The 26,159-nt window shown below is 47.6% G+C and overlaps 1 protein-coding gene across 1 annotated transcript; it reads right to left on the bottom strand.

The window, feature by feature from the left end:
• Positions 1-417: 417 nt before the first annotated feature.
• Positions 418-25,852, bottom strand: BCL2L14 (BCL2 like 14). The gene is made up of 6 exons (XM_024733446.1): positions 25,644-25,852; positions 14,288-14,733; positions 10,029-10,196; positions 7,969-8,039; positions 5,104-5,370; positions 418-835 (listed from the first exon to the last, which is right to left on the bottom strand). The coding sequence occupies exons 2-6, from the start codon at positions 14,724-14,726 to the stop codon at positions 797-799; spliced, it is 984 nt and encodes a 327-aa protein (XP_024589214.1). The 5' UTR covers positions 14,727-14,733; positions 25,644-25,852; the 3' UTR covers positions 418-796.
• Between the last annotated feature and the right edge of the window lie 307 nt (positions 25,853-26,159).

The following is a 26,159-nucleotide window of genomic DNA, read 5'->3' as shown; positions in this document are numbered from 1 at the left end:
CAAGAGAAGTGAGTCAAAAAGCAGATACGGGGCTTCCCTGGTGGCACAGTGGTTGAGAGTCCGCCTGCCGATGCAGGGGACACGGGTTCGTGCCCCGGTCTGGGAGGATCCCACATGCCTCGGAGCAGCTGGGCCCCTGAGCCATGGCCGCTGAGCCTGCGCGTCCGGAGCCTGTGCTCCTCAACGGGTGAGGCCACAACAGTGAGAGGCCCGCGTACCACAAAAAAAAAAAAAAGCAGATACGGCAGTCTCTCCCCAGGCTAGTGGATACAGCAGTAAACTCAGGAGTCTCTGAGCTCTGTCTACCAACATGAACAGCCACATGGGCCTAAAGGTAGGCTTGAAACAATGTCATTATCAGGCCATCTCAAGTGAAGTTTGAAAAATAAATAGTACTGGAAACCAAAGAGTAAGCAAATGCACCGTTTATCATTTCACCTTCATGAGGTCAACAAACATCTGTCACACACTTTCACTAAAGTGGCCGGCAGAGGCAGGGTGATGGCTTCTGTTCTAAGCATTTGAATGGAAAATTACCACTTGTCTTTCGAGACTTCCTTACACACTCAATGGAGACCTGAAAACATGGATGCCGAGGGCCATGCTACTAGATTCTATGAGCGGGAGATTTCAAGGCCTCTCCTGATGCCTCTTGATTTGCAGGAATAATGGTTTTGCAGATTTTGATGGTCCATCTGCCTTGTCCATTTTTGTTTTCTCCCATAGTCTGTGCTAAGACTGTACACAAGACCAGAGTTCGACCATGAGTATTCCAGATTACAGATCCTCTGCTGTTTCAGTCTACTTCTTCATGTGATATCCCAAGTACATTTTCCTAGAGGGGGGGAAAAAGAGAAATAGATTCTTAAAATTCCAAGTTTGATTCACTGTTGAAGTGAAAACATTTGCCTGTTAACTCTGCTTTCTTATCCCAGGCATGACCCAAGGCCTGGAGACCATGTTAAGGTTGGGGGAGGGTTTGGAAAGGTGACTGGCATCCTTGGTATGCCTGAAAGGAAAACTTTATCAGCTAAGGACTTACGTTACACACCCAGGGCTAACTGGCTAGATGGGAAAAGTCTTTGATTCTATGGTTAAATTCGAAAGAGTAGATTCTGAAAGGTTGATGACTATGGAGGTTGCAAACCTCTTCTTTCAAGGTGCTGTAGAAGGGGTGACGTTGCCAGGACCACAGGGTAACGATGTGAATGGTGCTTCAAGTGAAGCAAAAAGGCCAAGGAATAAATTAAAATCAAATGGTGGCTTGTTTGGCATGCTTTGTGGATAGAATCGCTATTCATTCATTTGATTGACTCATTATTCTACAAGTATTGGCTGAACATCTATGACTTATGTAAAAGTAATGGAAACTATGAGAGAGAAAAAGGGGCATGAAATACATAATTCTGCCCTCACAGATTTGCAGTTCCATTGGGAAGATAAGATGCACTTCTATGAAATGTGGACGACTAAGATAATTAGGAACCCTGAGCTCCTGGAAAACGTGTGCCTAGCAATAGTTTTTCTCCTTCCGCACCACACTACAAGGACACTCCAGAGAGCCACTAACATCACTGGGGCAATGGAAGGCTTGCCACCCAGATTCATCTCTTTCCTGTTCAGGGAGACTGAGCCACCCGCCTCCACACTTTCATAGTTCGTATCAACTCGTAAATATTCTTTCAGCAGCATCCTTTACTTTTTGCAACTCTGTCTCTGCAACTTTGGAAAAAATTAGTCCTTTCCCTCTTATTCTTTTTCTTCCCTCTCCTAATTTCTAGCTACGTGCTCCAAATTAAACCTAACTGTGGCCAAGACTTAAGATTTATGATGACCTGGAAAAGTGAACTAATACATTTTGAATTGAAAATACAAGTGCTAAAGAACTAGTGCCACAAAATTCTAAAGGCTTTGAAAATTCCCTTTATTATTTCTACCCCCAAAAAATCCACCTGTTTTCTCTGATTGGAACTGTTTTTCTCTCTAGCACTAGCAACCAAAGTAAGAACTAATAAAACTTTTTATATTCTTTTTTCTTTCCTCTTTTTATTTGCTTACTAGAATTAGAACCACTGTTGTTTTTTTGTTTTTTTTGTTTTTTTTTTTGCGGTGCGTGGGCCTCTCACTGTTGTGGCCTCTCCCGCTGCGGAGTGCACGCTCCGGACGCGCAGGCTCAGCGGCCATGGCTCACGGGCCCAGCCGCTCCACAGCATGTGGGATCCTCCCGGACCGGGGCACAAACCCACGTCCCCTGCATTGGCAGGCAGACTCTCAACCACTGCGCCACCAGGGAAGCCCAGAACCACTGTTTTTCATAACAGATTTTTTTGAAACATACCTAAAACTCACCTCTTAAAGTGTATAATTCAGTGGCTTTTAGTATATTCACGAAGTTGTGCAGCCATCACTTCTGATTTTAGAACATCTTCATCACCACAAAAAGAACCTCTGTTCCGTCAGCAGTCACACCCCGTTCTCTCTCCCCAAAGCCCTAGGAAACCACTGTCTCTATGAATTTGTCTATTCTGGACATTTCATATAAATGGAATCATACAATATATGGCCCTTCTGTCTGACTTCTTTGTGCATGATGTTTTCAAGGTTCATCCACCTTTCCATACTTCATTCCTTTTTATGGCTAAATATTATTCTACTGTATGGATATTCCACATTTGGTTTTTCCATTCATTATTCATCATGGATAAACTTCTTCATTGTTTCCAGTTTGGGGCCATTATGGCTAATGATGCTGCTATGAACATTCACGTACAAGTTTTTATGTGAACACTTGTTTTCAGTTTTCTTGGGTATAGACCTTTTGGGGAGCTGCCAAATTGTTTTCCAAAGGGGCTTGACCATTTTAGAGTGCAACCAGCGATGTATAAGGATTCAAATTTCTCCACATCCTCACTGACACTTGTCTTTTTTATTTTAGCCATGCTAGCGGGTATCTCATTGTGGTTTTGACTTGCGTTTCCCTAATGTAGAAATGAAGATGGCAAGCAAGGATCTTTTCATGTGCTTATTGGCCATTTGTATATCTTCTTTGAAGAAATGTCTATTCAAATCGATTTTGCCCATTTAAAAAAATTGCGGGATTTTTTGTCTTTTATTGTTGAGTTGTAAGAATTTATTACATATTCTGAATACAAGTCCCTTATCAGATATATAATTTGCAAATATTTTTCCCCATTCTCTGGGTTTTCTCTTTACCTTCTTGATAGTATCCTTTGAAGCAGAAATATTTTTAATTTTGATGCAGTCCAGTTTATTTTTTCTTTTGTCGCTTCTGCTTTTGGTGTACAAATGCCGTTTTTCATAGAACACTTTTGACGTTTCAGCTACATTAATTAACTAAATAGACTTTTGAGAATGGGCCTGTAAGCCCAATTGATACTTATAATCTCGCTGGAAAAATATATTAACTAGACCAACAATGATGGTAATTTCCTGTATATAATCATAATGCAAACGTGAAGTGTTGTAAAAGGTCTGAGGCTGGTAAGAGTCTTGAGCCGGAGTAGTCCGTAAGGGCTCTGGGGCAGAAGAGGGACTTGAGGGGGTCCTGGAAGGAAGAGCAGTTAAAGCTGAAGTGATGTTGAGGATTCTGTCCTCTTCTTAGCGTGAGTTAAGGCAGCTTGAATTTAGAAAGAGCCTTGTTCAGACTAGCCACTTAAGGACTATCATATCTGGTGCAAAAGTGGAAAATAGGAAAGAACAGAAGTCTGGGTTGCTTAATGGGTAGCCACTGGAGACCATGGCGGGCACTTCAGCCCCTTAGGCATGATCAGCTGTACTTTCCGTCTGGCAGCCAAGACACTAAGCCTGTTTGGAGGCCCCAGGGCCATGTCCAGAGCAGATTCAAACCTCCTGGCCCCTGGACCACTCTAGTGGAAAGAGGACTAATGATAATGTATGTCCTCCTAAGAAGGGCTTGAACAGACAAAAATGCCCAAGGCCTACAGTAAGTCCCCTACACACGAACCTTCAAGTTGCGAACTTTCAAAGATGCAAACGTGCATCTGGTTCCAGCAAGGAACCAGAACTTGTGCCGTCAATGTTGGGCATGAGTGAAAGTGCAGCTTGCCCTCCGTCTCCTATTGCTGAGGATCCTTCAGCTCCACCTCCTCTCCCTCCTCCAGTCAGTAACTCTTCTTGCCTGGTCACTCGACGCCAGCCCCTGGATGCCAGCTGTTACACTGTGTTACTGTACTTTTCAAGGTACTGGACTGTAAGAGTCAAAATGCTTTCTTGATTTTTTGTGTCATGTATTATTTGTGTGAAAAGTATTATAAACCTATTACAGTACAGTACTATATAGCCGATTGTGTTAGCTGGGTACCTAGGCTAACTTTGTTGGACTTACAAACACACTCTCAGAACAGAACTCGTTCGTACGTAGGGCACTTAACTGTATTGAGATTTAGAGCTCTGGATGGGGTAAAGCGTTTTGAAAAGGTTACTGTTATGAGGCCATTTGCACATGGCAGTTTTAAGGAAATCTCAAGGGAAAAGGATGGGAGAGGGGTTGAGGTGAGGAATCAGGGTAGAGAGGTCTGTTTTGCCTGATAGCAGGTAATTAGAAATAGATGAAAATTTAACTGCTTCAGTTATCAAAATGTCCCTGTCAAAATGGCTGGGTCCAAGCAACAATGGCAAAATGTCATAAGTCCTGAACCTCTGTGTGAGAATTACACCCACACCCCGTCAGCATCTGAGAGAATAAGGAACCATCTGCCTGTCCTTTTCTCACTGCTAGACTTCCGCTGCCTGCAAAATTTGTGAAAACAGAAATTATGTCTATCTAAACATTTTATATCAACATCTCTTCATTTCCTGTTATATCCGACCAGTCCCTCTCCCCCCACACACATACCCCACATACCCTTTGGGAGCTCAGTAAATATTTATTGATAAGATAATCACTAAAAAAATATGTTCCCATCAATGGGGTAAATCTCTTGCCACTCAAGTGTCCGAAACCCATGAGAACCGCTTCAAAGATGTGTTCCCTTCACTTAAAAAAACAAACCCAAAAAACCCCTTTCCATCCCATCTCCTCTGAGTTCTGGGAAGATTTATTTTTAAATAGGATGCACTTACCCAGCCACCGTGCTGCTGGACCCAGGGCGAGAAGTTCTCCTTCAGGTACTTGGTTCCAAAGCCCAGCACCCTGTTCATGGGATGGCTGTCGATGCCTGTGAGCTTGGCCGTGACGTCTATTGCAAGAGCAGCCTTAAAGCCCTGAGCTTTGACCTCTGATTCTCCCCTGGTGTCCACACCGCTTAGGAACTGGTCTGTGATGGTCTTGAAAACAGAGTAGGACAGCCCGCCCTGGAAGCTGTTCATCAAAGCCTTGTCTCTCTTCAACTGTGTGCAAGAGGAGAAGCAGTCAGTACAGCAGCCTGGCCCGGGCAGGCAAACTCTCCCACTCGACACTGGGCAACTGAAACACCCAATGGAAAACCCTCAATTCTGGTCTCAATCGTGGTACCATGTCCTGCAGGACCGGATTGGGCATGGACCTTCTCTGTGAATTTCTTTCATGGGGACAAATACAAACTGAACAGCCCATTCATTCGACATTTAACAGATGTTTCCTGAGTGCTGAGTACCCAACAGGTGGTACTGTGGACCATTAAGACTCAGCCCCTCACTCAAAGGGCTCACAGTCTACGGACGGTTGTGACCCAGTGCAAAGTGCTTTGTTAGAGATTGTGTAATGGGCAGAATCTGAAGCCTGGAAATCACTGTCTTCGGGCTCCACCCCTCCTGCTACACCTCTTACTAGCTGTGCAATCTTGGAGAACTTAACCTCTCGGTTTCAGTTTTGTCATCTCTATACTGGGATGACAGTACCTGTACTACAGCGTAATTGAGTAAAACATTTTGTGCTCAACATGGCGGAAAGTGCTCTCAAAGTGTTAGCATTTGTCCAGGATGCTTCAAGATGTGAGATGCTTTTTTTTGGCCATGCCGCAAGGCATGTGGGATCTTGGTTCCCCGACCAGGGATCGAACCCGTGCCCCCTGCAGTGGAAATGTAGAGTCCTAACCACTGGACCACCAGGGAAGTCCCTGCCTCTGCTTGTGAAAAATCAGGGCTTGTGTCATAAAGCATACATCATCCTCATCTAAGGCCTTCCTTGCAATGTCTGTAAAGTGATGGTTGTCATGTGAAAACAGAAATTTCTCAATGATCAGGGGCTATATGTTTATTTGAAAATCAACTAGTTCTGTCCTTGAGGAATGATAAGCTGAGCAGGTTTTCAACCAAGATGGTTTCTAAAAGGGGTATTCTGGGGATGAGTCAGATACGACATAAAGATTTTTAGTGGAGCCGTGTCCTTCATCTGAGCCCAGCCCACCTCCTCCCAACTTCCAGGAGACACAGGGGCCTATTTGAATTATAAATCTGAAGCAGGGACATCCTCGACACCAAGAATGGACTCCTCTTAGTCATGACCCAGCGGAAGAAGGTAGACTCGAAACCTCCAGCGGGCGGTTGGAATCCAGGACCATGCCAGCACAGTAAAAGAATGAAACGCCAGAAAGAAACCCCTTCCACAGGTACCCACTCTGCCCCCCTGCCCCTTGGGGTTGCACCTGGCTTTCTGGCATCTCAGGGAGGTGTGGGAGGAGCCTGTCCCTGGCCTCCCTGACCTACTGCCAAGTCCCTGCCCCAGGGGGAGGCCGGGAAGGAGACGGCCGTGAGAGCCACAGCAACTTTGAGCTGTAAGGAATCCTTGAGCACACCTGTCAGATCCTTCCTAGTTCAAGTACTGAACTGTGGGCTGGTTAGTGGCATCTACTTGGAATTCTTCTAGAGACAGGAAGATCATTTCTTCACAAGGCAGCCCTTGGCTTCGATGGACAGCACTGAGTGCTAGAAAGTTCATTCTTAAAGTGGGGAGAAATCAATTGCCCTGTAACTCCTATCAATGTTAGTTCTGGAGAAACACAGGGGTGTCCTTAAAACCATGTGCCCTCTTCTGTTTTCTGCTTCCTCTGCACCCCTGTCCACCCCGTACTGTGGCCCAGAAGCTCCCATACCCCCTTCTCTTTTCTTTGGTCCTCAGTGTTTCCTCAGTGTTTCTCATTCTGCACCATCTCACCTGCCCTTCCCCGTCCTGGTCACCATCCTCTGGGCACACCTGTGACAAAGGCATCGAGGAGCCACAGAGCATGCTGAGACTGGGCTGGCTGGCTAGCCAGTGAGTGCTGTTTCCCCCTCCTGCAGAGTCCCCACAGACCTGACTCCTCCCCGTGGATCCTGGCCAAACGAAGGAATGGGTCCACAGGCCAGCCCCTGATGCACAGATGCTGGAGACCATGCAGCCGTCAGTGGGCGGCAGACACGGACAAGATCCCTTGAGAAGCCCTGACTACAGGGGGGCCTGCTCACTACCTCTTTACCTGAAGGTAACTCCTACACGTTCCTGATGGGAAGGACTGGTCTCAACTTCTAAATGGCAGGAAACTCAAAGTTCTCCGAGTTAACACTAACCTGCCCCCTGGCCGAATTGCTGAGAGAGAACAGTCCGGCCTTTCTAGGGGGAGATTTCAGACAAGACTCCAGACTTGGAGCAGCTGTGGGACACAGATATCCAGGCTGCAGGGCAAATGCAAGAGTCTAAACTTCCCTGAGGATCAGTTACATGGGGAACTAGATTCATAATTCTATTTAGCAAATTTTAATTTATTGGTGTCTTTTTCCTGCAAAAACAAAGTTACTTTTTTCATTTCCAAAAATTCCAAGGAGGCTCCAGAAGGTTTACTTATGTTTTCCAAAGTGATTCATTTTTGAGATGCTGCCAGCATGAAGAGTTTTGAGTCCAAGGGAAATAAAATTTAGGACTAAGTGGAAACCAGAACTTTGAAAAGGAGTAGAAGCAGCAGCACAGTTCCATTCTTGGGTACCAGCGCGCGGACACAGAAAGAAAACTCGTTAGTTCAAGAAGCTCCCTACCTCTCTTTCCAACTGATCCCCCGAATATTTCAGCAGCTCAACGATTCTGGCTATTATCTGGTCTTTTCCGTCTGCCAGGGGAAAATTCCAGTTATTTCTTTTAAGAAAAAACAATCTTAAATGTTTCCAGGGACAATGCTTGTAGCCTGGTTAGGGATTGAGGAAGACATGCCCTTCATAATTCTCAGCAAAGTAAATCTTACCTTGCCTCTTCTGATCAGGCCCAAACCATTCCAGACACCCTTTCCCACCGTCCCCTCCTTTCCTCTCTTTCTTCCCCCAGCACTCCCACAGTTCTCACCATGAAACTCATCACTTTATTTACTGTAAAAATGTTGTTGAAGATACATGAGCTTATCTCTAAAGATATTTAGGAGCAGTTTCTCTCGGTCTTTGGGTTTGTCCTGAGCATATGGTGCTTTTTCCATATAGACACCATAAATCCCTACTGGATCATCTTACCCCTTTGTGTTAGCTGCTAGGAACTGTAGGGCCAAACTGTGGCCTCCTAAGGGGCGGGGGGGCGGGGTATAGTCTTCCTGCATTTGGGGAATTAAACTCATTCCTAAACCCACCTATTTTCCTACTGTTTTCTTTTTACAGTATCTTTCAAATTTGATTTATCTTACTAAAATGTGTACTTTGTGTGCTGTGTCTTTACAACAAGGTGGAGTATAAGTAAATAAAATGAAGGTGGTCTCCCACCCCAAAGGCTAACATGGCAGACAGAGAGAGAGGTGGCTCCAGTTGGTGTGTGTGTTGGAACAGGGAAGGTGGAGTCTGATTCTTCTTGTCTCAAAATGTGCTAACATGCAACATTAGGAAAACGGTCGTTGCTATAGAGCGGAATCCAAACAGAGACGGCCCTTTTTCCTTATGGCGCAGTCTCTGATGTCATGGAGTCCTCATGTTTGTCCCAGAGGGAGAGGGGAGGAGAGGCCAGGAAATACATCCCACAAGGTTGAGTGAAGGGCAAGGTGGTAGGAAGTCTGAGACCCAAGTCACCTGGGAAAAGAAGGACTGCATGCTTCCACCGCCCACGTGTAGTTTTTAAATCTGATGCTGCCGCCTCTCTCCAGGAAAGTTGCTAGAACAGCAGCCTGAATTTCTCATGCGCGCAAAGGATGAGAGCCTGAGCTTTTGCTTGGTTTAGGGGTATTGCTTTACGAGGCCCAGGCACACATGAGAGAGCTTTAAAGTTGGAACACTGTTTTTTGCTGTCAGAAGGGTCCTTTCCCAGCGCCTCACTCTCTGAGCCCCTTCGGTAGTTTGTGGTCCCAACAGCACAGCACTTTGCTTCTGAGCTTGGGAGACACCACCACCTTTGCAGATAAATCTTCTGCCTTCTGTTTTGGCGTACTGCAAACTCAGGGGCCAGCTAGGACCCTCATCGTCCACTGGAGTTTGGGAAAGAGAACCACGGGCAGGATAGTCATTAATGAGGGAATGGCCAGACTGAACTTCTCTTCCCGTGGCACTTGGTCCTGCTTCCCTCAACTCTAGAATTCCTGCAAGTCGGATGTGATCCACAGTCCTACCTATTGGTACAGTTTGGTGACAACTGACCCAGTCTGATCACTACTTCTCAGTTCTGCTTCACGTTTTGCCCCAGACCTGGTACCTGACAACCCCCTGCTTTTTCACAGGAGCCCAAGGCAATATCATAAATCCCCGGGCGACGCTCCAACTACACCCTGTGCACTTGCTCGAGTACACTGGTCCTTGGCCGTGGCTAACATGAAATCTAACATGCATTTCCCCCTGTGGACAAGGTTGAGCGCACGCTTTGTGCTTCCTCCTGCCCCTCAGTAGGAGACTTTTCTTTGGACTTAGCAGTGAGTTTGGCCTGTTGCTTCCAGCTGCCGGCACACTCGCCTTGGCTTGGGCTGGTCTCTCAAGCTAAAGAAGGTCAGTGCCTCCAGCATGTTGCTGTCGTGCCCTGAGGCCAGCTTAGCAGAGATACCTAAGTTGCAGAGCCCTGAGCTGTATACGTACATAAATGCTGTAGACCTCTGCCTGGCAGGCAGGCAGCCCACTGCAAACACTCAGAAGAGATTTACCTGTCTTCCCACCTGCAGCTGTAGGCTGGAAGCCCTGGTGCTGGAGACCCTGTGCCACAATCGTTCTGGACTTGAAGCTTCCTCCCTGGCTCTGGAGCTCTGGCGCCGGCCAGGAATAAACGATTTCAGCAACTCGGTTGGCAATGGAAACAACTTTGGGGTCCACGGCTGAAACAAGACAAAATGGTGCTGACAGGCCCTTCCCAGAACTTCGTCTAGCTGATTGGTATGCATAGTTGCCCGAAATGAAAACACCAGCCTGGAGCGAAAGGAAGCGGCCGGGAGTGTGCGTGGAGGGGAGTCCATTCTTCAGAAATCACTGGCAGTTGCCTGGCAGAGGCTGGGACGGAGGAGGAGTTCACAGAGGAGTGATTGCCACCTCGAAACAATTGCCCCTCTGCACCCTCTTTCTGAAGCCTTGCAAAATTAGGGTCCCCTTGCCCCTTTGCAAGGGAGGAAACACAAAAGGGAGTGCTTAGTTCTTTGCTTGAGGGAATACTCATTATGCTTTTATTTTTATTCTTTTTTTTGGACATCCTTTATATCTTGGAGAGCTGGCCCCTATGCGCATAGGAGGGCATTCAGCAGTGTGACAAGCCTTTGGGGGTTGTCACCGAGGAAAGAGAAATATCCCTGCTCTCAGGCCATATTCGTGACTCATTATCAAGTGAACACTGAACTCCCCTTGCTTGCATGGTCACTTGTCTTCTCTCTCCTCCACGTCTAGTGGGAAACATGCGAAAAATGCTGATAGGTAAACAAGGATGCATAAAGTCTAACCCACGACCTTCAAGAGTTTATAATCCAGGAAAAGCCTTATGTCATGAATTTGCACACGCAACTAGAGGGTAAAGCATTTGGGGACATGAAGGTTTAAATGGCACTGGCCCCCTGAATGTCATAGCCTGTGAAGGACAAGTCGACTTTGCCCCTGGTAGGGGATGGGGTCGGATTGGGAGGGCAGGCAGTACTGCTGAGTTATTTGGGAGTAAAATTGACATTGTTAATCCATCACTAAGTTCTTCTAGCTTTTAGAAGCTTGTACAAGTTGTGCCTTTGATACGGAGCGGTCGTATCATGCAACGTTTAAGAACAACAGCATTTAATTCATAAGACTTGACGAAAGTAACAGAGTGGGGTTTTGGCCAGAAGGTTGGTGTGCCCAGGGGAACACCCGGACCTTGTCAATCAGGATAGATAAGAGAGGCAAGGCCTGGGTCCGGGGAGGGATTGTGTCACATGCAAGGCAGGGTTTGACCTCCTAAGGAGCTGCCAAAGTGGTTCCTGAACCTCTCTCTCTGGATTTGCCCATCACATGGAGCTCTGGTGCTTTCCCTTCACCCCCCAGGGCATTCACTGAAAGGCCATGGGAACTGACACTTTGTCCACAATGCCTTCCTTTAAAAAAAAGGCATAATGGCTTCCTTAAAAAGCCACATTTTTCATGGTGCTCCCTCCATAGGGTTCAAAAACAGATCAGGAGTGGGTTAGAGAGAGAAAAATTGGAGAGGTCAAGGAGAAGGATCAACGCTTTTCCTTCCCATTTTAATAACCCAACCACAAGTACTTTCCACTTTTAAATCACCTTACTGCAGTCCAACCGGCTTGCTCGTGAATGCTGGCCACCCCCGGAAGGAGGTGGCAAGAGGCTGGATCCCAAAACCGGTGGGAGCCTTCCCTTGTGTCCGCAGGAGACGGGAGAGGAAAGCTTCCACGTGCTTTCCTCTCTGCAACCTTGTGCGGCCTGCAGGGTGATTAACACGCTCTCTTCCACGGAAGTCACACTGCGCCCACCTTGCCCTCAAAGGAGGCAGATGAGGGCCCCCAAGGTTGTCGCTCCCCAGCCCCCAGCCCCCGCCACGTGGCAGGGCAATCACAAGGCCCCCAGCAGACCTGGAGGTTCCCAAGCTGACTAACATGTGTATGTGTATCTGTCTCTGCGGACTGGAGGGATGCAGGTGAAATACGTGCAGGAAAAACTATAAGCAACCTCATTTTGACTCAGATGAATTAGCTCTCGTTAAGATTCCCATTCTAATGCCTTAATTTAAAAAACTGGGGAAAAAAATTCCCTTCTCATCAGAGTTGGTGCCATCTGATAGGCAAGGGAACATCGGATGGGTGTGGAGAGAGAACAGAAAGGCTGCCCATCCTTTTGAGTTTATTCTGGGGGCTCATTGTGGGATTAAGGAGAGCAGGAGAGTGGGATGGGGAAGGCATTTGGCTTGAGGCATTTGTGTTAGAAGAGGCAGGGCGTTTGTGAGAGAATTCCATATGGTCGAGACTGCTATTTCCTACCCAGTATCCACTTTCTTATTCTTCCTTAGTAACAGATCCCTGAGATGCCAGGGGAAGCTGACAGCACTACATTTCCCAGCCTCATCTGCAGTAAGGAGTAGCCACTGAGATGTAAGAAGTTGGGTACAGTTTTAAGAAGGCTCTCTGAAAGGGAGCTGAATTATCTAGGAAGGAGATACCCTTTTGTCCTTCCCTTGCTTCCTCTTTCTTCCTGCTTGGAATGCAGACACGATGGCTGGAATCCCAACAGCCACCTTGGGTTTTAAGGCGACTTTGAGGTTGGAAGCAACTAGCTGAGGGATGGCCAGAATAGGAATCCTTAAAGATTGTGGAACTGGTAGGTCAAGCCTGGGCTGCCAAACTGTGGTTTTCTTCTATGGGAAAGAAAAATAATCTCTGTGTTATTGAAGTTGTAGCGAGTCATAGCTGTGGAGAAAAAAAGATTCACACAAAAACCCGGGTTGGTGTTCCTAAAATTGGTATCGACATTCATTTTTCTACATTCCAAGGTCTCTTACTATGAGACTTTGGTCTTGGGACATAACCTCATCGTTCTCACTCCAACCTGGTGTCTGAGTCCTGGAAATGGTAGCACAGGCTAAAATTGCAACCTTCAGTTAAAAGAACCCAGGGGACGCCAGCTGCTGAGCTCTGATTTACATGTGGCAGAATAGAAATAGAACGTGAGTCCCTCTGGGGTCACACCCAACATAAAACCAACTAACTACCCACATAATTAACTAAACAAGAAAGCAAGGAGAGAGGAAGGTGAGAAGGGAGGAACAACTGTGCTTAAATCCTTAAAGCTAAGCCTCTTTAGGAGGTAACCATTTCTACTTTTGTAGGGATATCTATATATCTACACAGAGATATGGAAATTTTAGAAAATAAAAAAGGTGAAATGACACTTCAGTAATATTGAAATACAGAACGTCATTTTTCTCAGGAAAGCCAGAAGGTTAAAGTCTGTAAAATCTTCCGTTTCCTGGCAAACTCCAAAGAACAGGACAAGCAGAAAAGCCTATTGAGGTGCCTCCAAACTGTTGTGTTTGCTCCAGAGCTCAGATACCACCCGCAGTAGAAGAAGCCTGCTGTACCCCTGGGGGAAGGAGGAATTCCCCCAGGTAATCCCGACCCTAACTTCCCCTCTCCTAAGATTCTATAAGTCTGATAGGAAATGGAAGTTTCCTTGATCACAGTGAATGATCTAAAGCTGTCGTTGTGCGGGGTGATTCTCCAAGTAAGCCGGCCATCACAATGTTTAAAAATTGAGACATTACTGCCACCTGTTGACTAATTATTGACAAGTTACATGGGCCAATCAGCCCAGCAGGAGGGGGGTTTCTTTTAAAATCTGGGCATTGGGCACAAGGTATTGTTGGAGGGGAAGAAGATGGTTATGCCAGGGTTTGTGGATGAAGGGCGATTCTGATAAAGCCTTTCATGAAAATGTTTTGTTCAATACAACGTGTTTTGTACCACTGAAGGAAGATTTTGTCAAAATTCTTCTTGGTTGTTTTTTGAGTGGCTTGTACTTTGAAAAGTATTTTTGTGTACAGCTATCGGATCTTTCCATCCACCTTCAGAGGCCATTGTACAGATGGAAACACAGAGGCCCAGAGACGGGAGTTGACTTCCCTCAGGAGGAAGAGCAGCCTGAACGCGGCTGGGGCTATTTCTCTTGTATTGGTCTCTGGCACTGAGGATTAGGGATTTGGGCAAGTTTATAGACGGTGGAGCCAGAAAACCAGTCCCGTCACCCTTCACGGCTATCCTCTTCCTTTCTTTTCAGTCTTGAGAAAAGCAGGGAAATTAGAATTGAGTATTAATAGGTTGGGAAGCTGAGGTTCAAAGAGTGCCTTGCCTAAGGCCCCATTACCAGCTGGGAGGGGGTGAACCCCCAGGCGCACAAAGAAGGGAAACACATGGCTGCGGGAGAGAAAGAATCCCCGAAAGCCTACCTTCACGCTCTAAGCGCTGTCCCACATTGGAGAGGGACCTCGGCCACTGCTGACCGTGAGGACCACTCTGAGGTCCCACCAGACTTTGCAGCTCAAAGAGGATCTCCGGAGGTGAGCTCTGAGAGTCCTCCTCCTTCTCTGCTACTCCAAAGAGTGTTCTCCAAGACGACTTTTTCTTGGCAACGTTTATGGCCTTCTCCGTGGATTGGGAATTTCTGCAAGTCCACGGTCCCTGTGTCCATGCTTTGTTTGCCGGCCAACTCTCTGGTCCTCTCTGGGACAAACTTCTTGTTCTCGGGAGCTTTCGTGAGAAGACAGCAGAGGTGTTCTTGAAGACGTGGTGTTTGACGTAGAACTCCAGGATTTTGAATTCCATGCTGTCTGGGTCATCATCATCCAGGGGGATCTCCTCCAGGTCGCAGGCGCTACTAGTGCACATGGCAGGGCTGCAACGACAAAGTCCACACACGTCCGTCTACCTGGGAGCCACCTACTCTTTGTAGGTCGGGAGAGATGGGGTGAAACTCAATAAGCATTTATTCAGTACCTATTCTCTTTGTGCTGGGGGGCAGGGGGTCATCAGAGTTGGAAAAGCCAAGGTTTGTTCTGAAAGTTCAGTCTTACAGAGATGAGACTTGTACATAGATAACTCCAGACAAAGAGGGCGAGCTAGGAGCTCGAACAGAGATGCAGGAGCCAGCGCGGGAGGTGGGGAGGAAAGACAGCTGTGAACGGGGGGCGAGTGCAGGCTCCTTGAAGGAAAGAAAGCGTTTGGATGGGTGGCTGGCTACTGGGCCTTAGAACAGGCTGGGCAGAGGGCAGGCTCTGGGTGAATTTAGGATGTGTTTGAAGAGTGGAAAGAGATCTGGTGGCACATAAGCCTGTGCTTTGTGGAGAGCTGGGGCTATAGGGATGTGGAGGGACCACAGGGAAGTGGCAGTCAGGGCCAGGCGATCAGGGCCTTGGAAGGTCAGGCTGAAAGCTTTGCATTTTCTCATGTCGGTAGATCAGTACATTTCAGAAGGGGCCCTAGACTGTGGAGGGCAGTTAAAAGTCTTCTTGGGGGGCTTCCCTGGTGGCGCAGTGGTTGAGAGTCCGCCTGCCGATGCAGGGGACACGGGTTCGTGCCCCGGTCCAGGAAGATCCCACATGCCGCGGAGCGGCTGGGCCCGTGAGCCATGGCCGCTGAGCCTGCGTGTCCAGAGCCTGTGCTCCACAGCGGGAGAGGCCACAACAGTGAGAGGCCTGCGTACCGCAAAAGAAAAAAAAAAAAAAAGTCTTCTTGGGAGAGGGTAGCTGGGCAAGGGGAGAGGCCAGCTCAGGGGAGGGAACTGTCTGGGGTCCCTGGCCCTCCCTGGCCTCTCTCCATTCTTCCTTTACTCACTGATTTCGCTTGGAAAGGTTTGCTTCTATTCCTTGCCATATTTAGCATTCCATGTAAGATTTTATCTGAAGAAAAAAATCCTTTTTTTTTTTTTTTTTTTTTTTTAACAAGTTTGAAGCACACTGATGGAAGCAATGGAGAGCTTTTCAAAGTCTGGAGCGGGAGAGTGATGTGACCACAGACATGTTTTAGAAAGATCAGTACCAGCACTAAAATGACGGGGATGGAAGTTTCATCTTTATTTCCATATGAATAACCAGATAGATGTAATTAACTGATTGTGTTCAATTTAAGGTCTCATGAAATAATTCCTTAAATGGTTGTCTGCTAGGAAATCATTTCTTTCTGATCTACTTTGCTTTCTTTGGTTGTATCTTAAGGACTATGATTTCCTTTTTGTCCCAGATGCCAGAGAGCCCAGATCTACCAGCTGTCATCGGATTAAAATTTCACAGACAGTGCGTGTGCTGGAAACCAGCTTGGGCTTCTCAGTCTAACAGTCCTGAGTTCAAATCCTGGCCATACCACCGACTAGCTGTGTGACCTGGGGCAAGTTACTTCACCTCTCTGAACCTGAGCTTCCTTCAGGTAAATTGAAAATAATAATAGTCATCTTGCAGGGGTATTGTGAGGGTACAATGTAATGCATGAGAAACCCCAACACAGAACCTGGCTCAAAAACGGTAGCTTTTTCTGTTTTTTTTTTTTTTTTTTTTAGTACAACTGTCACCCCAGGCCCTCTGACTGGGTCCTTGATGTGGCTCTTAATCATGGACACTTCCCTTAATGGTCCAACTTTAAGAGTGTTTTTTGGCATGTGAGCTGGTGTGATAATAAATAGCTGTAGTGATATTAATGGTATCAGCTGGCATGTCTCTCCTTTTCTTTCCACTGTCCCCTCTCACACCATGACCAACTGATAAAGAATTGGGGGCTTCCCTGGTGGCGCAGTGGTTGAGAATCTGCCTGCCAATGCAGGGGACACGGGTTAGAGCCCTGGTCTGGGAAGATCCCACATGCCGCGGAGCAACTAAGCCCGTGCGCCACAACTACTGAGCCTGCGCGTCTGGAGCCTGTGCTCCGCAACAAGAGACGCCTCGATAGTGAGAGGCCCGCGCACCGCGATGAGGAGTGGCCCCTGCTCGCCACACTAGAAAAAGCCCATGCACAGAAACGAAGACCCAGCACAGCCAAAAATAAATTTTTTAAAAAAAGGCAAAATTCAAAAAAAATAAAAGAATTGGGACAGTGAACGCAGATGGGGTTTGAGGCATTGTGACGTGGTTCAGATCAATTTGACTGTGTGCTGGAGGCCGATGGTCCAGGGTTGGCTCAGTTTACAACTTGCAAAGTGCTTGGGCAAGTCTCGCAATTCTTTTGGTCCTCTGATTTCACAGCAAATGTTCTCTACCTTTCCCCTCTGACTCTATTACTATTGGAAGGAGGTGTGAGGGCTGAGACATCTCCCCTGCAGGCCTGCCGATGAGGCGTCCTGTTTCTATCGTTGTTTCCTATCTTTTTTTGGAAGAGCCTCACACTGGATGATAGGAAGCTGCTCATCCAGGAAGCGCTCTGTGGCCAAGCCTCGAGAAAGCAGTTCTGTTGGAAGTGATGCCAGGCGGGAGATGCAGGGGTTGTGCCAGAACATCAGGTACAGACGGAGGGGGCAGAAGTGATCTGCCAGGGTGGCCAAGGGCAGGGCTGCAAAACCTGAGACACCTACTGCACACACAGATATAGCTGCACGACTCCAAAGCCCCCCAGGCCTGCCTTGGGCGACTAAGCTTGAGCAGTGCTTGAGGGGCGTCACTGCCACTGGGTCCTCCTCCCTCCCTTTCGTCACACGCCTGTCCTATTCTGGGGCTTGGACTGTCTTCCTTCCCTCACCTACTCCCGATTTCACGCGCCCATTTTGCACTGCAGGGAACTTTCTGCTGTCTGGAATCACTTCAGCATCTCCGCCCTCACCTCGCTCTGCCTGCGCCCCCCTCCTCGTCCCATTCTCACAGGTCAACCATTCTTCCCCTCTTGGTGCCCAGTTTCAGTCACACCCATGAGGATCCTTCCCACAATGGAATGTAAGTGCCGGGAGGACAGGCATGTTGATGTGCTATTTTTTCTCTGCTGACTGCCCAGCTCCTACAGTAATGCCTGGGGCAGAACGGCACTTGGCGATGAACTGTGGACTTTTTCCTATTCTGAGACACTGGCTTCCAATCCTGGCTCTGCCGTTAGCAGTTATGTGACATACTCTCCAGGCTTTAGTTTCCTCATGTTTAAAATGGGGACGAAGGGACTTCCCTGGCAGTCCAGTGGTTAAGATTTCGCCTTCCAATGCAGGGGGTACAGGTTCGATCCCTGGTCAGGGAGCTAAGATCCCACATGACTCGTGGCCAAAAAAACCAAAACATAGAAACAACAGAAGCAATATTGTAGCAAATTCAATAAAGACTTTGAAAATGGTCCACGTCAAAAAAAATCTTTAAAAAATAAATAATAAAATGGGGATGAGAGTAGTACGTTTCCTTCTGTTACAAAGATTAAATGAGTTAATATTTGTAAAGCATTCAGAATAGCATTTAAGTGTTTGAACAAGTATTTAATTTTAAAAAATATTTATGAAACCCACTTACGGCCGGCCACACTGTTCTAGAGAAGTTGCAAGGGGTTTTCGGGTGGCGTTAACGGGGAGAGCGTAGCATGTGGGGTGAAAAGGCGGTTGAAGAGCTGCTTTTCATACTTATTGGCAAGGGGGCTGAGGCAAGTCATGTGGCCTCCAACGAGGTGTAGTTTTTCCATTTACAAGATGCGATTCATATTGTCTAACTTGAGACGGATAACCTGGTTCAAATCCTGGGTCATCGGCTTACTAGCTGTGTGACAGGCTACATACCTTAATTTATTTCTGCCTTCATTTTTTTCATCTGTAAAATGGGGTAAAACAAAACAAAACAAAACAATAACCCTGGCAGGAGATCAGCCAAGATGGTGGAGTACAAAGACCCTGAGGTCACCTCCTCTCATGGGCACACCAAAATCACAACTATTTGCCAAACAACCCTCGATAAAAAAGACCAGAACCTACCAGAAAAGATCTTCAACAACTAAAGATAGAAAGAAGGAACCACAGCAAAACGAGCTGGAGGGGCAAAGTTGCGATAGAGTCAAGTGCCATAGCCCTGGGTGGGTGGCCCACAAATGAGAGAATAATTACAGCTGCAGAGGCACTCCAAAGGAGTGAGAGGTCTGGGGCCTTCCCTCCTGGGGGCCCTGTGCTGAGAAGATGAGTCCCCAGAGCATTTGGCTTTGAAGGCCAGAGGGGCTTACTTTTGGGAGAGCCAGACGGCTAGGGCAAACAGAGACTTTGCTCTTAAAGGACACGCACAAAACCTCACACGCTCTGGACCCAGAGCAGAAGCTGTCATTGGAAAGGAGCCTGGGTCAGACGTACCTACTGACTTTGGAGAGTCTCCTGGAGAGGCAGGAGGCGTCTGCCGCTCACCCTGGGGACATGGACACTGGTGGCAGCTGTTCTTAGAGTTCCTTCTACTATCTGGATGTTGGTGCTGGCCCACCCCATTCTGGAATCCTCCCTCTAGCTTATTAGCCTCGGGGATTAGCCTCGCAGCGGCCCAGCACCCTGTAGGCGCCAGGGCTGGGACACCTCAGGCAGAGCAACTAAGTGGGCATACACACAGTGCCATCCATCAGCAGACAGGCTGCCTTAAGACCCCCTGAGTCCACAGCTGCCCCTGGACACAGCCCTGCCCACCAGAGGGCCCGGGACCCCGCCCCATACACCAGTGTGCAGGCACTAGACCCAGGACCCTCAGGGCTTTCCAGCCAGAGACCCCACAACCCCCTGGGCCCTGACCCTACCCTCCAGCGAGCCTGCTCTAACCTCAGGACCAGCCTCACCCGCCAGTGGGCAGACACCACCCACAACACAACCACAGCCTTGCAGCCTGTGGACACAGCCCACACACTAGGAGGCCAGCACCAGCCCTGGAACTAGCTGGGCCCTGGCCCTACCCACTAACAGGCCAATGCAAGCTTTGGGATACCCCGGACCCTGCAGCTAACTGTGTCAGGAACTGGGCCCATCCACCAGGTCTAGGACCCCTGGGTCCTACAAGCAGACCCCAGGACTTGACTCTGCCTACCAGTAGGCCGGCACTAGCCCCAGGACATTGTTTCACCCATCAATGGGAAGGCAATAGCCCCAGGGTCTCCTGGACCCTGACTCCATCCTCCAGTAATTCAGCCTTAGCCCTGCCCCCTTTCCACCCTGGGGTTCTGCAGTCAGCCACCTTGTGACCTGGCCCCGCCAACCAGCAGCTGGCAGCCTCTGCACAAGGTAGGGCCTGGCATCCAACTGGACCAGGGGCCAACCAAGCCTACAAGACCACCCACAGTAGTCATCCCACACAACAGAAGGGCCCATGCAACCCACACAGGGGGCACCCCTGGAGCATATAGCTCTAGTGATGAAAAGGGAGTGCACTGATGGGATGTGGAGGACGTCTCCTTCACGAGGCCACTTCTCCAAGATCAGGAAATGTAACCAACCTACCAGATACAGAGAAATAAAAACAGCAAGTTAGGCAAACTGAGGCAACAGAGGAACATTTTCCAAACAAAGGAATGATAAAGTCCCAGAAGAACCAAGTGATGTGGAGATAGGCAATCTATCCAAGAAAGAGTTCCGGGTAGTGATCATAAAGATAATTAAAGAACTCGGGAGAAGAATGGATGGAGAGCGAGAAGTTAGAAGTTTTTGACAAAGAGAAAATATAAAGACCCAAACAGAGACGAAGAATACAATAACTGAAATGAAAAATACACTAGAAGGAACCAGCAGTAGACTAGATGATACAGAGGAATGGATCAGCAAGCTGGAAGACAGAGTAGTGGAAATCACCGATGCTGAACAGAAGAAAAGAAAATGAAAAGAAATGAGGACAGTTTAAGAGACCTCTGGGATAGCGTCAAGCACACAAGTATTTTCATTATAGGGGTCCCAGATGGAGAAGAGAGAGAGAAAGCAGCTGAGAAAGTATTTGAAGGTATAATAGCTGAAAACTTCCCTACTCTGGGAAAGGAAACAGACATCCTAGTCCAGGAAGTGCAGAGAGTCCCATACAGAATTAACAGCTCATTTCAACTCAATATCAAAAAAACAAACAACCCAATTAAAAAGTGGACAGAAGACCTGAATAGACATTTTTCCAAAGAAGAAATACAGATGGCCAACAGGCACAGGAAAAGATGCTCAACATTGTTATCATCAGAGAAATGCAAATCAAAACCACAATGAGATACGACCTCTTACCTGTCAGAGTGGCTATCTTCAAAAAGTCTACAAATAACGTAAGTTGGCGAGGATGTCAAGAAAAGGGAACTCTCATACACTGTTGGTGTGAATGTAAATTGGTGCAGCCACTGTGGAAAACAGTATGGAGGTTTCTCAAAAAACTAAAAATAGATCTACCATATGACCCAGCAATTGCCTTGCTGGGTATATATCTGAAAAAACCAAAAACACTAATTCAAAAAGATACATGCACCACAATGTTCATAGCAGCATTATTTACAGCTGCCAAGATATGGAAGCAAACTAAGTGTCCATCAACAGATGAATGGATAAATGTATGTGTACTACGTAAATGTATGTGTACTACACATACCACACACACACACACACACACACAGACACACACAATGGAATACTACTCAGTCATAAAAAAGGATGAAATTTGGCCATTTGCAACAGCTTGGAGGATATTATACTAAGTGAAATAAGTCAGACAGAGAAAGACAAATAGTGTATGATACCACTTATATGTGGAATCTTAAAAATGCAACAAACTAATGAATATAACAAAAAAGGAACAGACTCACAGATATAGAGAAGAAACTAGTGGCTACCAGTGGGGAGGGGAAAAGGGGAAGGGGCAAGATTGGGGTAGGGGATTAAGAGGTACAAACTATTAGGTATAAAATAAATAAGCCACAAGGATATATTGTACAGCACAAGGAATATAGCCATTATTTTATAATAACTATAACTGGAGTATAACCTTTAAAAATTGTGAATAACTAGGTTATACATCTGAAGCTTATGTAATATTATACATCAACTAAACCTCAATAAAAAATTTTTTTAAAACCCATAAAAAAACCCTCCCCCCATCACATAGGTATGTGGGCAAAAAAAAAATTAGCACGTGTAAATCACTTAAAGTAGTGCATGGTAGATGTTAAATGCTCAATAAATATTAGCGTCTTTATTCATTAAAATAGGGGACTTCTGGGCTTCCCTGGTGGTGCAGTGGTTGAGAGTACGCCTGCCGATGCAGGGGACACGGGTTCATGCCCCGGTCCGGGAAGATCCCACATGCCGCGGAGCGGCTAGTCCCGTGAGCCATGGGCGCTGAGCCTGCGCATCCGGAGCCTGTGCTCCACAACGGGAGAGGCCACAACAGTGAGAGGCCCGTGTACTGCAAAAAATAAAAAAATAAAAAAATAGGGGACTTAATCTGGTATTCCAGTGGTTAATACTCCACGCCTCCACTGCAGGGGGCGCGGATCGATCCCTGGCTGGGGAACTACGATCCCGCATGCCATCCTGCGGCGCAGCCAAAAAAAACCCAACTATTTTAATAGGTTGCCTTTCTTGTAAGGTTTAATATGTTTATAAAAGAAAATTCATCAAAAGCAGCAATTAAGAAAACGAATGACATGCAAATATTTGGTTTAGCACAAAATTCACACTTGTTTCCTGTAGTTTACTATAGTCATATATATATGACTATAGTAAACATATGTCATATATATGACTATAGGAAACTATATATTTATATATATATATATATAGAGAGAGAGAGAGAGAGAGAAAGAGTATGTGTGTATGGGTATGTGTGCATAAAGTCTACATACTTGTAAGATATGAAGCCTGGGACTTGGCTGGCTTTCCCAGCACCTCATATAATGCCTGACACCTGATAAGCTCTCGGGAAATATTTGATGAATGAAAGAAACATGATATAGAGCTGCCAGATGAAATATGGTAGAGCTAGTCAATTTGAATGTCAGGTAAATAACAATTTTTTAGTATAAGTGTGTCCCAAGTATTGTATGGGACATGCTTACACAAAAACACAGTATCTGTTGTTTATCTGAAATTCATACCGAACAGGGCCAGGGCCTCTTGTATTTTTATGCATACCTGGCAACTCGGTGAATAAAAGGTGCCACTTAGAAAAACTGAGACCTCGGGTTCTTGGAGGCGAGGAAAGTGGACCGAGGGTGGAGCCTGAGCGACCTGAGTCACACGAGAGAAAGAGCGGGACACGCGGTCGGGACTCGGGCGCCGACCACGCGGCGCGGAAGTGGCCGAGCCCAGGCCGAGAGCAGCGCCGGAAGGGCGTTTAGGCGGGTTTTAATTCCGAGCATCCTTTGGAGTTGGGCAGCTCAGGGCGCCCCGTAGGCAGGAGGTACCTGCGGGTCCTCCAGGAGCCGTTGCATTGGTAGCGGGGGAGCCCTCTCCCAGCCACAGGACTATGCTCCGAAGAAACCGTGTCGGTTAAAGCCAACCCAACCAACCAAACCTTTTTAATGCAGTGTGAAGACTTTAAAATTGTGTGTATAGGTGTGTGTGGGGGGGCGCTGCTCTTGGAGAGAGAGGAAGGGTCCGACTTCTCTAAGAAACGAGTTTGCTGGGCTTCCTTGGTGGCGCAGTGGTTGAGAGTCCGCCTGCCGATGCGGGGGACGCGGGTTCGTGCCCCGGTCCTGGAGGATCCCACGTGCCGCGGAGCGGCTGGGCCCGTGAGCCATGGCCGCTGAGCCTGCGCGTCCGGAGCCTGTGCTCCGCAACGGGAGAGGCCGCAACAGTGAGAGGCCCGCGTACCGCAAAAAAAAAGAGAAAACAGAAAAAAAAGAAACGAGTTTGCTCATTGCTGATTCAGGAGCAACATTCGAAAAGGGGGGAAAGCAGAGGTCAAGATGGAGCACACAGTACTTCCACGTTGTGAAAGAAGAGATTTTTGCCGTCTCCCACGCTAGAAAGGAGCTGAGGGCCCAACCAGGAGGTAAGGCCAAGGGCGAGAGAGAAGCAGAGGACAGGGCAGTGCTCAGGCAGCCCCCGGGACCGAGGGGACCTTGACCAGCCCCGGCGAGCGCTTGCAGCTGCGTCCAAGGATGAGTTCAGACACTTTCAAGGCACTTGACAAGCGTAGGGTGTTTTTCCTACTCATCCTCACCGGGAATGACGGGAGAGCTGTTAAATTGATAACGACGTCTTATTTTAAAGCAGCAGTGAGTTACTTTATTACCACTGCAGCCCTTCTGCTCTCAGCTGTTCGGGTTCAAAGTAGAAGCAGCCCAACTTCTGAGTTAATGGAAACGTACAGGTAAGTTTTATGCTTATGTTGATGGAAATGAAGCCCTGGGTGAGGCCCCAGAATGTAGGTTCAGAGCCTGGAGTGGAAAATTAGCTCCGGAATCAGCCTTGTGAGGCTCATTGTAATTCAGTGACTCAGTGCACACAGCCCTACCCTTTGGATCCAGTATTTACATACCCTCTTGCATATCTACAGCAAACTCTCACAGACCTACTCCCCGAAAGCAAGGTTTCACAGTGTCTTTTTTGGCCTCTCTTCCCTCTCGAAGCGTTTCTTCCCCCCAACCCCCTAAATGGCCAAAGTCCTCGGAGTCCCTGGTGGCTAGTCTCCTGGGAGCACCGCGGAGCAGCGCTGCTTGGCCTGCAGAGCAGCGTCTGACCTCCAAGATCACAGGACATACTTGAGGGATTTTTCTAGTTCTGGATTCATCGATGGAGGTTAGATTTTCCTTCCCTTCCTGTGTCAGGTCACGGAGCAAACAGCCCTCGTGCATGCACAGAGGCTGTGGCCACCAGGGCCCCAGGAAGCTGGACGGAACTCTGCCCTGGACGGAACTCTGCTCCGGCCTGTCCCGGGGGGGCGGGGGGAGGGGCGTGGAGGACCCGTTAGCAACAGGCTCTGCCAGAGAGCTGACTTCCATCACTCTGGACACACAGACAAGGCCCGAGTGTAAGACATGGGTGAGGACACTCATCCCAGAGGGATGTTCCCAGGCCAGATTTTGAGCTGAGTTTTGTCTGGTTGCCTTGGGCCTCTCCTTCTGCACCCTCTGCCCCCTTACGCCCTTCAGAGGCGGTCCACCCCTTCCCCTTCCTTCCCTGAACTTCACCTTATGGTGTCTTCATCCCTCCTCCCCTGTGGTTTTTAATCCTAAGGGTGAAAATGAGGAATGAGGTAAAACGTGTTAAATTCCTACAATAGAAGCTAAACAGAGAGAGCCTCAGGTCTTATTAATTAAACACAAAGACTCAGGCTCTGATGATTATAGAACAGAGCATGCAGGGAACTGAGGAGGGAGCCTCCTGAGGGGGGGGGGGGCGGATATTCCCCATTTCACCTGAGCCCTGTACTCAAGGAAGTCTCTAGGGGGTCTGCAGGGACTAGATCTTGTGCCCAAGTGCCCACAGGTACTCAGGGCTCAAAGCCAGGGACTCTTGTCCTCAGCCCATTTCTGCTCTGGGGGAGGTAACTGGCATTTCAATGGGTTTCTGTCACACTATCACATACATTGCTACACACTCAATGAGACAGACCTGCATAATGTTAACAATGATTTGGCCAGTTATGTATTCTTAACCCTCCCAAACCTTCTGGAGCAAAGGAGAAATGAAAGGGAAACCTAAATACTTCTCCCTTTTCTGGAAACCCCTAATAAAGCAGATGCTAGCTTTCAGTTTTAGATTGTTAGTTTTGCTTCCTGAGACTTACATGATCAGAACTTTTAAATAAATGCCGTAAACGTTAGGTTTACGAACCCCCGTTAGATTGCCTCATTAGCAAGACCAGGACTGAAGTCCCCTGTGTCCTGCTGGGAAGGCTGAACGTGAAGACTGGTGTCTCCCAGTATTACCTGGTCTCCAAGCTGTCAGCAGTTTCTCCTGCTTCGGGTCAGGCGGCAGGAAGGATATTTCTATACCTGAGTCTCTCTCCACGAAACTTAAGAGGAAACTTTGGCCAAGTCTTCTTGACTTCTCATTTTGGAAGGCTCTTGTGATGTAAGACTCCACCCGGGTTTAGCCTCTTCAGGTTGGGACTAAGGCTGGAAGGAGGCTTAGGGAAGGGAGGCACTTCCTTGTTAAGCCCTGCCCCCAGCTTTTCAACTGAAGGAGGGGCTGACCTTTGCCCGAGTAATTTGACTCTCAGAGGAGTTCTGCATCCTTTACGGGGGACTCTCACTGCCCTTTGGGACAGACACAGTTATGAGGGTGTTTTCCTGATAGTACTTTACTTTCTTTCCCTTTCATCGGTTTAGCGAATGTTTACTGATCACCTCTGTGGCAGGCGTGGCGCACGTGTTTAATCTTCACATCAAGGGGCAGGTGTTATGATTCCCATTTTCCATACAAGGAAACTGAGGCTCAGAGAG

This window comes from Neophocaena asiaeorientalis, unplaced genomic scaffold (genome assembly GCF_003031525.2).
Source record: "Neophocaena asiaeorientalis asiaeorientalis breed wild unplaced genomic scaffold, Neophocaena_asiaeorientalis_V1.1 scaffold150, whole genome shotgun sequence".
NCBI classification, from domain to species: Eukaryota; Metazoa; Chordata; class Mammalia; order Artiodactyla; family Phocoenidae; genus Neophocaena; species Neophocaena asiaeorientalis.
Note: the sequence above shows the minus strand (reverse complement) of the source record. Positions and strands in the feature narration are given on the sequence as shown.

What these genes read in the sequence shown, in the direction of transcription:
- BCL2L14 (XM_024733446.1), bottom strand. Translation starts at nt 14,726, where the DNA reads ATGTGCACTAGTAGCGCCTGCGACCTGGAGGAGATCCCCCTGGATGAT. An exon ending in ACAGCGCTTAGAGCGTGAAG is followed by an intron (nt 10,197 to 14,287) that starts GTAGGCTTTCGG and finishes GTCTTGTTTCAG; the next exon opens with CCGTGGACCCCAAAGTTGTT. An exon ending in GGGATCAGTTGGAAAGAGAG is followed by an intron (nt 5,371 to 7,968) that starts GTAGGGAGCTTC and finishes TCTTGCACACAG; the next exon opens with TTGAAGAGAGACAAGGCTTT.